The 13668-nt window shown below is 36.4% G+C and overlaps 1 protein-coding gene across 4 annotated transcripts in view; it reads left to right on the top strand.

Annotated features, from left to right (window-relative positions):
- Positions 1 to 13234, top strand: part of ADGRG6 (adhesion G protein-coupled receptor G6) — a 145783-nt gene extending 132549 nt beyond the window's left edge. For 3 of the 4 annotated variants that reach the window (XM_068550805.1, XM_068550804.1, XM_068550803.1), the window contains exons 22-25: positions 3798 to 3899; positions 4540 to 4692; positions 7875 to 7920; positions 10302 to 10453. In XM_068550805.1, coding sequence (XP_068406906.1) covers positions 3798 to 3899; positions 4540 to 4692; positions 7875 to 7888 — 269 coding nt within the window. In that variant the 3' untranslated portion in view covers positions 7889 to 7920; positions 10302 to 10453. Of the gene's footprint in view, positions 1 to 3797; positions 3900 to 4539; positions 4693 to 7874; positions 7921 to 10301 lie in introns of all 4 variants that reach the window. The other variant, XM_068550807.1, reaches the window with a different exon arrangement.
- Positions 13235 to 13668: the final 434 nt, after the last annotated feature.

Below are 13668 nucleotides of genomic sequence, written 5' to 3'. Positions count from 1 at the left end.
CCTTAATTGGAGTTCATAATCTTTTACAGCTCTGATACATGAGTTTGTTAAACAATTGCTTAAGAAACACGTGGTTAGCTATATTTTCAGCTGTAGGACAAAAATACCTCCAACAACAAATTCTGCAAATTCTGCCCCAGTTCACAAAAATAGAGTCAACCCAAGGCAAAGGCTTCCTTCTCCAACCACAGGCTCCTTCATCTGTGACCTGTGATGACCTTACCTCAAGCTTCCATGCCTCCTGCTCTCTTTACTCTGAAACTGCCACCACCTCTTAAAGACTTGAAAGATTCTCAAAGGGAAACCAATCCACATTTTTTATATTCTTTGGTTATTCACACTACCCATGTTACAAAACATGTGTGCTTATTAAAGGGATTTTCTGTGTTAGCAAGCAGGTTAGGGACTTGGGGGTTTGTCGGTGAGGAAGGCTTTGAAAGGCAATCAGATTTAGTCGGAGTGTGCAGATGAGGTCCAAACCCAGTGTCTATTCTGTACTCCCTGGGAAGGTAGATCCACCTGCAGGTCCTGATTCTGAGGGGTTTTGAGTGTGGAGCAAAGTCTTTCTCCCACTCTGAGACTTGTCATGTCCGAGCTCCAGGCCAGGCTGCAAGTCGATTTCTTGTCTCCAGCTCTCCCTCCCCAACCCAGCTTCCCTCCTTGTCCACAGCACAGGGGCTTTCAGGAGGGGTGTGTGTGGGTGTGTATGTTCTGAATGAATGAAATTTGATTCATATTTATTAGAGCTTTCTTTTAAAATTAGAACTCCCCTATCCTATCTGATATCATCTTAGACAAATAACTAGGTCACTAGGATATATTTTCTTCACTAATTATTTTATTACTAATAAAGTATTATTAATAAGTAATATAATAATAAAATAAGTGTTTTACTTAATAAATATGTATAAAATGATATAGTAATAATAATAAATAAACTGGTACTATTACTGATTACTAATATTACTTAGGTCATTGAATGCCTGATTTATACTTCTCAGAGGAAAATGTGTTTGAATTTCTCAGGAATGTTTTAATAGGCTAGTTGTCTATTCGAAAGCAGTGACCAAAATTTAGTCAGTATTTTCATAATGGCATTCCTCTGTGAGTCAACATATGTAATGATTTTCAACCAGTAACTTCATTAGGAATTTATAGAGCACCTTCTAAGTAAGTGTCAGGTACTCAGTGATGACCGAACAAGCCAAACTCAGAGGAGGAGAATCAGCCACGGTCATTTCACTGCAGTCAGGGCCCAGCCGGTAGAAATCCAGCACGCTCCTTTTTCTAATAGTTCGTAATAATGTAATTCATTCTGGAATAAAATTTTGGGCCACTTTCAGCTAAGATATTGAAAAATAAAACATACAAACATAACCTTAGATCTATTTTGCAAATTTAGCTATACACATAAAAAAAAGAGTACTTTCAATACTTTCCCCCCACTTTTCCAGCTATATATGCTACAGTGTAATTTACATTTTTCTGGATGAATACTCCATACTCAAAAAGAACAGATAAGTCTTAATGTCCCCTAAAGGTACTATAATCATTTTTACTTTTATGCTGTTCCATGCTAGACCCTTTGCCCCTTGAACACAATGATCATCTACCTTGTTCCCCTCTGAACTTGCAGCTTCTAAATCAAGGTGCCTCCTGCTTAGCAGTGCTTAGTAGTCACTGAGTGGATTATCCTCTTGGAAACTTCCCTCACCTCCCTACCAAAAGGTTTCTTCAGGTTCAGTTTAAGCCCTTGCACCCTCCCTTATGTAGACATCCTGCTTAATATGGTGTGTCATTAAGGCAATACCTTGGCAACTAATTTGTGTACCTTTCAGAAACTTTTGCCTTAAATATATTTTCATTGTATTCCTGTGACTCCTTAATTTGTGTTCTGCTCACTCCTATTTTTTAAACCCCTACCCCTAAATACATTTAAGGCATTCAGATGTACATGTAAGTATTCATTTAACTCATGTAGAATAGATGAACGATTAATCATGGTTACTATTCATTCATTCAACAAACATTTATGGAGTTCCCGCTTAGTTCCTGGCATCATTCTGGGAATGGCTAGTACAGCATTGGATAGACAAACATCCCTGTGCTCTTGGAACTTATTATTTACTAGCAAGAGACAGTTAAGCAAAGAAATAAATGAATAAATTAGGAATACAAGAATATCAGGTAATGATCCGTGCTATAGCGAAAATAGGTGTGTGCAAGGGTGTGATCTAAAACATAAAAAATAAAAATAAACAGTTGATGATGGCCTTTTTGAGGAGTTAACAATTGATCTGAAGCCTGAATGACAGGTAAGAACCTGTTAGGGAAAGCTTTGAAGGAAGAGCCTTCAAATTATTGGGCAGAAATGAGTTTGATGTGTTTGTTTGAGGGTAATGATGAAGAAGACTTCCATTTAGAATATCAGAGGTGTGAGATGCAACAAAATGGAGATACAGCCAAATGAAGATGTCCTGCGAGCAGTGTGGGTTGGAATCCTGGTGTTGGTGGTGGGGAGAGAAGGCAATGGGGGCACATATAAAAAGTAGTGTATGGTACTTATACAGCATGATTAGTACCTACTGGAACAGTGTAGCCATAGAAAAGATGGAAATCCAGGGCTGAGTCATGGACGTGTCAACCTTTAAAAGTAAAGCCGAGGGATCTGCTACAGAGACCAGGAAGCAAATTAAAAAGACGCCTAGGAGAAAGTGGTACCAAGAATGTATTTCAAAAATGAGAGAATGGTCAATTGTGTTGAATACTGTTGAGAGATCTAGTAAAACAGGAATGAAAACTGAGTTAGTAATAGGGGAGTCCCTGTGACCTTCACAAGAGCAGTTGTAGTGGCCTTGTAGATGCGGATAGTAACCTATTTGGAGCAGGTTGAGAAGAAAAGAAATGAGAAAAGGTAGAGATGGCGAAAGTTAACCATTTCAAGTTTTATTGAGAAAGGGAATGAAGAAGTGGAAGCTGGAAGAAGATTGGGCATCAAAGGAGAAATTTTTTGTTTGATTACTTAAAAGAGAGTTACTAGAACATGCTTGTAAGTAACGGGAATAACCCAAGTATGGAGGAATAGAGGGAGAAACTGAGGCAGCAAAGGGAGAGTAAAAAGGCAGAAGCAAATTCCTTGAAAAGTTAAAAAGGGTTGGCTCCCAAAGCACAAATGATACAATTAGTTTTTGATAGATGCAGGGAGTGACTAAATATGAAGACTACTTGACAATACAGAAATATTTCTGCATTAAAGTATTGAGAAACTAAAGCAGGCCAGGTGGAGCCACATGAATTTGCTGATTTGGGCCCATTTTTGACTTGTAAAAATACCGCTTTTCTGTGGCCCAAACTTACAATAATATGCTTACATAAAATAGCTGAGAATATACAAGTTGAAGTAGATGATGAGCTCATGGATGTTTTCAGTTTTCTCTTTCTTTCTAAATTTTGTGAAATGTTTTCACATAATTTTAAAACAGATATAAGGGAAATATAAATGCCTCTTACATTGAATATTGCCTATTTCAGCTTAGTCTTTAGGTTAAGTCATAACGAATACCGAACAAAACAAAGACAGAATTAGATCCATGTAATTGTTCTAGTTTTATCTGAGCCTCCGTGTTCTGTTCTAAAGGATTAAAACATCTACTGCCTACCTAAAGATTCCTTAGGATCTGTTTCTTAGTGATTCGGATGTAAAAAAGTTTAAATTAAAATAAATCCATATGTTTTGTAAGATTTATCTTTAAAAATGTGTCCTTTGGCCTAATTGTTTATATTTTCTTTCTTCCCAGGCTTATTTATATTTATCTTCCACTGTGCTATGAAGGAGAATGTTCAGAAGCAGTGGAGACGGCATCTCTGCTGTGGTCGATTTCGATTAGCAGACAACTCAGGTAAAGGAGCATGTTGGTGATCGTTTTTCTTACATCGGAGAGTAGTTAGAAACCTTTGTCATTTTGATTTTCTGTGGTCTGAGCAACACAGTCCCAGTGGTAGCAAGTTGTAAAGGCAGAGTATATAAAGGTGCTTAGTTGGAGTCTTAGATTATTAGGACTGCAAGAGATCTGAGGACTCTAGGCCTGCCCTTCCTATTTTGCAAAGGAGGAGCATGAATTCCAGACAGGTTAAGTGAGTTGCCCAAGGTTTCATGTCTAATTTAACAACTCATATATCCACTATACCAAACATACCTTTCCATATTTTTGAAGTCTTTAATTACATTATTAAGCAAAGAGATCTTTCTCAATATAAAAAAATCCCTGAAGAAGAATATTACTTTTTTTTTAACCACCAGTGGTTACTTCTCCCCCTTAAGATATTAAAGTATAATTTTAAACATAGGGTCAAAGTAAGAAACTTTTCTGTTTCTTCGGGTTGTTATTGTTGACATGTCAGTCTCTTGTGTGAGTCACTGCCACGGTGTCAGAACGTCTAATGCTCTGGATCAGTTACTTAAATAATGTGGTGATGATTCTTCAGGGCAGAGTATATTCCCCCTAAAGAAGACTCATGGAGAGATGTCATTTCTTTCAGACTGGAGTAAGACAGCTACCAATATCATCAAGAAAAGTTCTGATAATCTAGGAAAATCTTTGTCCTCAAGCTCCATTGGCTCTAACTCAACCTACCTTACATCCAAGTCTAAATACAGCTCTACCACCTACTTCAAAAGGAATAGCCACACCGGTGAGTCATTCTGGCCATGGTAAAGATGTTCTCTGGGACATCTTTGTGAATATTTTGTGTTTTTTAAAAATATTACAACCAAAATTGAATCTATATTGCCAGAATATCATTAACTCTGAATATTTTTGTAACTTCATTTGCTTTAAAACTTAATTTTCCTTAAAAGGTATGGTATCTTGTTTTAAAAAGTTACGTGTTTTTATTTAAAAAATACAGAAATTGAGTTGTAGATTATTTCAGCATAGTAGGAAAGTTACTTGGCAAGTTGGCATGGGAACAGAAAGAAATACCATCCAGTTTACATGTTACAGTTAAGACTTAAGTCCTTTGAAATATATACAAATATAAAATCATAATGTTGTACACCTAAAACTAATATAATGATATATGTCAATTATTCCTCAGTCAAAAAAGAAAAAAATACCTAAGTCCTTAACCGTTGGAAGAGTTATTGGCAATTGCTCTTCAAATCACTGATTAAGTATGAAATAGGGAGCATCATACTTGGAAAGTGATACAGGATGGTGAGAAACACCGGGTCTTTGTTCATCTACTGAATCTTCATGATATTTACAATGATCACACTTTCTGACACTGAGCATGTGTATGAACAATCCTGAAGACAGTGTGCAAATACAGGCAGACCTTGGACATACTGTGAATTTGGTTTCAGACCACTATAATAAAGCGAGTATTGCAATAGAGTCACACAAGGTTTTTGGTTTCCCAGTGCCTATAAAAATTATGTTTACACTATACTACAGTCTATTAAGTGTACAATACAATTATGTCAAAAAATGTACACACCTTAATTTTAAAAAGTACTTTATTGCTAAAAAAAATGCTTATCCGTCATCTGACCACACAGGGTTGCCACAAAACTTCAATTTATAAAAACTATAATTTATAACAAATATAAAGAAGATGTGGCACATATATACAATGTAGTATTACTCAGCCATTAAAAAAAAAAAAACGAAATTGAATTATTTGTAGTGAGGTGGATGGACTTAGAGTCTGTCATACAGAGAGATTAAGTCAGAAAGAGAAAAACAGATACCGTATGCTAACACATATATATGGAATCTAAAAAAAGAAAAAAAAGATTCTGATGAACCTAGGGGCAGGACAGGAATAAAGACGCAGACGTAGAGAATGGACTTAAGGACACGGGGAGGGGGAAGGGTAAGCTGGGACGAAGTGAGAGAGTAGCACTGACATATATACACTACCAAATGTAAAATAGCTAGCTAGTGGGAAGCAGCTGCATACACAGGGAGATCAGCTCGGTGCTTTGTGACCACCTAGAGGGGTGGAATAGGGAGGGCAGGAGGGAGACGCAAGAGGGAGGGGATATAGGGATATATGTATACATATAGCGGATTCACTTTGTTATACAGCAGAAACTAACACACCATTGTAAAGCAATTATACTCCAACACAGATGTTAAAAAAAATACTTTATGAAAGAAGGAAGCAAAAAAACAAATAAAAACTGTAATCTCTATGAAGGACAACAAAGTGAAGTGAAATAAAATGACATATGCCTGTGAAGACTATTTTGCAGTCCTTGATAGCCAGTGAGCAGTGTGAAAAGGTGTAATCCTTTAATAATTTCAATTGAAAATAGCAGAAATGCTACTTTTAAATACTAATTAAACCTCGAGCAATCAGCTCTCAACACTCAGCATCCAGCACTTTCCTAATTAAAGATGCTTCTAAAAGGATAATGGAAATAACTTTTAAATTTGGTATTTGTTTAGCTAATTAATGTAGGCAAAGGCGAATGGCACCAAAAAGATTCATATTTGGCTTTTTGCAAGTAGGGAGTGATTTGTGTATGTGTCTATAAATGTTCACATTGCAAACACTTGAATTTCAAATGACCCGTATGCACATTTGAATCCTTCCACATGTCCTTGCTTGCACCACTAGGGTCCCCACTGCCTGGGATTCAAGATAGCACTGTGGGAAAACAGTATGAATGTTTACTGAGTTTTTTAATTCCAAGGTTAATTAAAGAAAGATCTGAAAACTTGGAACAGCTTAGTACAGCAGTTTTTAAAGTTTCTTGGAGTCAGGGACATTTTGGGGAATTGAATAAAAGCTATGGACTCTCTTCCAGCCTTTGAGTGCAGCCTTTGAGTCCTGCACACAAACAGTTTTGCCTAAAATTAAGAGGTCTGTGCACTCCTGCTCGAAACACCTGTGTAAGAAAGTTAATAACAGGTATATAGCCTGAGATAGATAATTCTACCTAATTGGTAGTTCCCTGGCACAAAACATCTTGTACAGTTGACTCTTGAACAACACAGGTTTGAACTGTACAGGTCCACTTAAACACAGATTTTTTTCAGTAGTAAAAACAACAAATAGTAGTACATGATCCGCAGTTGGCTGAATACGTGGATACAGAACTGCAGCTACAGAGGAACCTCAGACACAGAGGGTCAACTGTAAATTATACTCAGATTTTCAACTGTGCAGGAGGGTCAGTGCCCCTAACCCTTGCCATTGTTCAAGGCTCAACTGTACTTACAATGAGTGAATTTTTTACTTTATTTAATCAGCCTTAAAATCAGATACTCATTTTCTTTCCCCTTCTAAAACGCAAATACTTAATGCATTGTAAGTCAGTTGTGAATGAATAGGAATTAGACCAATTGAACTGTTTTCCTCTTAACACAGCTAATAGTTGGCTTAAAGAACCACTTTTAAAAGACGAAAGAAGATAACAAAGTACATAATTTGGAACAGAGGACATTTTGGAAGTATTAAAATATTTGGAAATAGTAAGCATCATGGGGAAAACTGACTAGAAGATAAAATGAATTTCAGAAATGGGGGTACCTAAGGAAAACTTAACTCTTTCAAAATCTTGTGGTTTTTTTTTTTTTAAGAATTCATTAATGTTTTTCTGTTTCTTTTAAAATCCTTGTGCTTAAATGGGTTTTTGTCAACAAGTATAAGGACGTAGTCAGCTGTATGACATTACTTCCATGGTATAATAAATTCTAGTTTCCAATCAGCAGACGTACAAACGGTCTTCTGCGACCTAGCCAGTTCTCAGTGAAACTGCTGATGTACTTGGGTCACTCAGGGTATGCAAAAAGTCACTGCATAGCATCATGGATATCTAGATGGTTTATTTCTTGGCATTGATTCATATGTTTATGGTGTAGATAATGTCTTCTAAGAGCATTCCTTCAACAAAAGTGGATCATTCAGGTAAACTTTTATTACTTCTTTGAATGCATGAATTTTTTGCAAGGTAATAAGACAATATTTGCATGGATTAAACTAAGACTCTTGCCGCACCAGCAAAATTGCTTGTTCTTTACAATACTTCTCAGCTAGCACAAGGAAATTCCTGCATTGAGCTGGAATTTCTGAAATTTCAAATGGTCATGTGCTGTGCTGGCTCTTCTCTGCATGGGGGTGTCTGCAAGCCGCTCCTTCTAGGAAATGTACCATGCTCTGGAGTTAGTGGGTCACATTATCAGGTAAAATAATGAAAAAAAAAAAAAAAAAGCAGTTCTTGAGAGGTTTGTTATAGAACAGAGTGAAATTCTTTACTTTTTCACTGCTCTTATGCATTACTGGATATGTCACCGTACATTCACAGAAGTCAAAAAGAGAAATTGTCGATTCCAAGCCTGCTTTTTGAGGACTTTTGTCTGCTTGAAATTTAAGCATAGGTCAAATAATAGTTCATTTCCCTAGCCCCTGGTTTTCAAACTTGCGGCCATAATCAAAATCTATATTATCCACAATATAATAGCTACCCAGAGGACTGGGAATAGCATATATATTGAAATACAAACCTTGCTCAGAATTTTACCTTCTTAGACTGTGAAGACCCAGAAAACTGGGTCACGTATTTGGAATGGAACTGGTCAAAATCTCTAAAAAGTATGTGACCCTGGAAGTTGTCAGTGAAGCAGAATGACTGTATCCTTGAAGTTTCTTTGAGGATGTGTGGCTTTCTAAAAACATCAAGTACAAATTGTTCATTATTGAGATTTAAGTCAGTAGAAAAATTCCCAACAGAAAACCAATGGCTAGTGAACGTATGAACTAAAGGAAAGCACAGAATCAGTCAGCTTGCTGAGAGCCGAATGGGGAGGGGCCCTTATAAAATGACTCCCGGAGCTTTTTTCTCACCAGTCCTGGGACATAATCATTCCACCATGCTTCGGTCTGCCCACTCTTCGCAAAGGCCGTCTGTTCTCTCTTGCTTCCTTTAGTGGGATGGACACTCCATTTTCTATTTTAGCCTTCATTTTATTTAGTGTCTGCTCCAACACCAAGACCACAGTTGAACAATTTGAGCCGTTTCCAAAGACAACAGATAAAATGATGATGGCTTTTACCAATTATTGAGGATTTTTAATGTTATGTCACTTACTGGGTCAAACTTACTCAAAATATAAAACACCTAGAGTGAACATTCCAATTTTTCAGCCATGATTCCTAGAAGCAGGTTTTCATGATAGAGTTTTTGCCTCTTCCACAGTGACTAGAAAAGATACAACTGTAGGGAACTGAGTACTTTGTAGAAGGTCATTTGCTCTTTCATTGATGTGAAATCTCTGTAGTTAATTTTAAGACAGCATTTCTCTCCAACATGTGTAAAGCAGATACCTATAAGATACATGAAGACAGCCATATGTATTTGTAGATAATAGTGCTTAGCTGAGCTTCAGGGCACTAGCTGTACCACTTTTAGAAAGCTTTGGGTCTAGGAAAATAATGTTTAAATATGTGATATTGGGAAATTCAGAACAGAAATATATTTAGCAGTCCTTTATTGCTGTCAATTGCTCTGATATTAGTGCTGCCAGCAATAACATCATTCTGAGACTGTAGCATAGTTAAAGAAAATATATACTTAAAATATTTCTGATAAAGATAATTTTGATTTTTATAATTTAAAAATAATTAATAAAGGATACCTTTTTTCTATATTGCAATCATTTCACAGGTTTTTTCCATGAGAAAATGTGTTCAGAATAGCCTTTATGTTTTTTTATTCACTTGTCTTTTCCAAAATTCTTTAAATTATATTTTATTAAAAATTGTATTATGAAAAGTGTCAAACATATGAAAAATAGGATAATATAATGAATCTCCTTGTTCATATCAACTCATAGCCACCTACCCATTTTCCCCTCCCTGTATTACTTTGAAAACATATCATAGGCATCATATCATTTCTTCCACAGATATTTCAGCACCTTTTAATTCATTTGTTATATAATCTGTTACTACCTTGTTTGATTGATTTGCCACATATATTTTTGCAGCAATTTTCTGATTATTCTATTCACTGGCTCTTTGAAAAATACCACTTACAAGAATATTTCTTAAAACAACTCCCAACACAAATTACTAGAAGGCACGTTAACATTCTTTCATATGCAAGGATGCACTTTGAAGATGAAAAACATGAAATTTTAGTGCCGCCTATTACCTAAACTAAGAAAGAACCAGAGCTTCATTTCCTTTGTGATCTTCTTTAATGTGCAAAATAGAGCGTCCAGAACGGTAGCCCTTAGGCGTGTCACCAGCTCATCTTGCAGCCTAATTTCTTGTATCATTTCTTGCAGACAATGCTTCCATGGACAAGTCCTCATCAAAACTGACCCATGCTGATGGAGAACAACCATCAATCATCCCTGTCCATCAGGTCATTGATAAGGTCAAGGGTTATTGCAATGCTCATTCAGATAATTTCTATAAAAATATTATCATGTCAGACACCTTCAGCCACAGCACAAAGTTTTAATATCTTTAACATAAGAAAGAGACATCAGTCTGCAGCAACGTGAAGATGTGCAAGCTGTGAAAACTCTGACTAGCAGATGTAAACGTGGTATTACCTAGGTAACTGCATATATATGAAGAATGTGTTTTGTGAGGAAGGCTTCTGTGAAATTCAAAATCTGTCTTTTCAGTGTATTTCTTCCATGGGGGAGTTTCCACCATCACTAAACTTCAGTACTAAGAGCAGCATGACTCAGTAGCCACAGGGGATAGGATTTTTAAAATATATGATTGAATGGATCAATCAGAACTTGGGCTGTGGGGTGGAATATTAAAATTAGAGGGCAAGGGACAGACCGAGCTTGGGCCAAGCCCTAGTTTAGAGCTCATTCACACCCCACATAATAATTAGATTTGGATATGGCCATTTGCTCCATCATCTTTCTCTGCAATCAAAAGCATACTAATATTTATAACTATCTTGGATGCCCACAAGTCCCATCTCAGTGCTAGTTTCTATGAATGCATTAGCATTTCCTCTTTTTTAATGAAATTTCAACCACAGATACAAAAGAATATTTAATATCTGACTCAAAGTTTAGAAAGGAGTATTTTCTTATTATCTCAGATGTTTAACCCTGAAGACCACAACATGCTTAAGAAAGAAAGAATTCCCAAAATGTTGACCCAGTTAATATGAGGCCATGTTATTTCACTTATCCTATTCAAGACACAAGGCTTAAACGTCGTCATTAATTATAATTTAGTCCTATACATTTGAGTCAAGTTTAGTGTTGATGTTGCATTAGAGTGGAGCTCCCAGGAGCTGAAGAATGACCCTCTTACACCTCTGCTTTTGCTGCTCTGCTGTACATTGAGCTGCGGGCTCATGGGAGGAATGTGGATTTCCACTAGGCATGCTGTGTACAGTAGTCTCTCCCTTTCGGGAAAAACAACCATTGAGACTCTATGGTCTTGTCTTTGCTCCAGAGACTTTGTAAGACATTTCCATTTGCACAAATGAAAAGCCTCTTACTTCCTCTTTCCAGAGTTTTGTTCCAAAGAATATAAACTGAGACTTAGGTGGGTGACTTATCATAATCAAAATAATTTATAAATGTGTGGGTCTACACTTGCCAGTCTGCAAACTATTTGTACATAAGTCCTCTGATTATAAGAGCCAGAGGAGGTCTGGCAAGACAGATGGGGTGTTATTTATGGATTAGGTTTCTGCATATAAGCCATGCATAATATTAAGCAGCTTAACCTAACTGTCAAACTATCCTGAGTAATATGCTTGCCAGTGAACGTGTAAGAGACCACATTTTAATTGTTCTTAAATGACGGACTCATACCCAGTTTCTCAGAAATCGGTCTCAGTACATGCTGTACCTTTACATTTGCTCTGGGTTATCTGAGACATTTCAGGTTCTGGGAGGTGGCAGCCTAAGTGATGAGAAGATGAGACATTCTGGCAGAACCAAACTGCTTAAAGGCAGAAGCCAGACTAAGCACCTGGGGACCTTTCTCTCTGTGCAGGAAGCAGGTAGCTCTCAGTCTGAGACATAGGAAAGCTTTTAGGCTATGCAGCAAACAAGGGGCCTCTCAGCTTTTGCTGATCTTCGATCATGAAGATTTTGGCCAGACTTAAATGGATCATAATGTGCTAATGGGTTTTCATACTGTTCCATTTTGTAGCATCCTGGAACACTGATCTGGAAGACAGGAGCATTGCCCAGCTTGGCCTTCACAGGGGAGGGGTGTAGATAGTAGGAAAGGATAGTAAATCTAAGGTCACTAAGACCCTACAGTAGAGCCTTGTCCTTTTCTCTAGGCATATATATTAACAGGCTGCTTATTTTGGCAGAGGTTACATCTAGATGAAAATTAACCTTAAATAGTCACTGAATCTTCATATACTTTCCCCCAAACCTTAGAGATGGTAGAATCTAATTAGCTTTCGACTGTGAGATTTCTACTCAAAGTGCTTATTGAGTTAAAAGTAATTAAGAGATAGCTTTAAAAATAGCTTTGATTTCTACTCGTATTCATGCAGATCTGGGAAAACTTTTTTTTTTTTTCAAATTTGACAACAGTATCAGCTCCACTTTATAAATTTCCAGTAATCAGGTAAGGAAAAAAAAAAAAAAAAAGGATAAACAGCTGAATAGAAACATTTGCAAGTGGACTTAAAAAACTGAGTCAGATTCTACCCTCAGTTCTGCACATGTAGAGCTCACCTTCATTTGGCCCCCCCTCAGAACAGAAATACAGGAATTTAGCTGTGGAGCCAAAATTTAGTTTAGCTTAACTTTGAGAATAATATCAATTTAGACTCTCTGGGGTATTTTGGGTTGTTTTTTATTTTCTTCTTTTTCCTTTTTTTTAACATTATGTTAGAGTCAGTCTAAGATCCTGAGATATTTTCCATTGTTGTCACGATGACTTGCATTGTAAAGCTTTTATTTGTTCAATGTTGGCATAGATTCTTTTGTATATATTTATTTATTTGTGTTTATAAATGTGAGCTTGTTTTATATCTTACATTTATATTGCCTGGCTTTGTTATTGTAATTAACTTTCTATCAGAGAGACTGTATATATTTTTTTCTAAATACTTTGTGAAATAGTTTTCTGTAGCAGTATCTCTGAATTTGATGAATAAAAAGTGACTGTGAGTGCAAATTAGAATTAGTAGTAAGAAGCTACTATACCTGATTTGCCATTTTACTTAAATAGAAAATGTTTTTCAAATAAATACTTATGTTGTTTGTGATCCAAATTATTCAATTCCTTTTTGAGTGAATGTTTTTATTTCTGACTCTTAAATAGGAAAAGATTATTTGACAACTGGAAAATAACCTGGCAGCAATTAAGCTAGTGACATGGGGCTACTTTGCCAAAACACTAAAAATGAATATTTTAGAAAGATTCAGTTCACTGGGGATTAATGCATTTTGAAGTTCTTAGATTTTCTTAAGATGACTGATGCAAAGCCAAGCTCTGTGGCAAATTAGAAGTAATGTAGGTTTCCTTTTTGGGAAGTCTTCAGCATCCTTAAAGGGAAACAAATCAATAATACTACATAGAAGTTAGGTCATGGGATGTTTTTTTCACATTTATAGGAGGCTTAGAAAATGACAGAATTTAGCCAACTTGACTTGCATGAGTAGAACAGAACCTCCTTACTTCCTTTTGCTGTGATTATTT

Source organism: Eschrichtius robustus, chromosome 9, assembly GCF_028021215.1.
Source record: "Eschrichtius robustus isolate mEscRob2 chromosome 9, mEscRob2.pri, whole genome shotgun sequence".
Lineage (NCBI taxonomy): Eukaryota > Metazoa > Chordata > Mammalia > Artiodactyla > Eschrichtiidae > Eschrichtius > Eschrichtius robustus.
The sequence above is the reverse complement of the archived record's forward strand: the minus strand, read 5'-3'. Positions and strand labels throughout refer to the sequence as shown.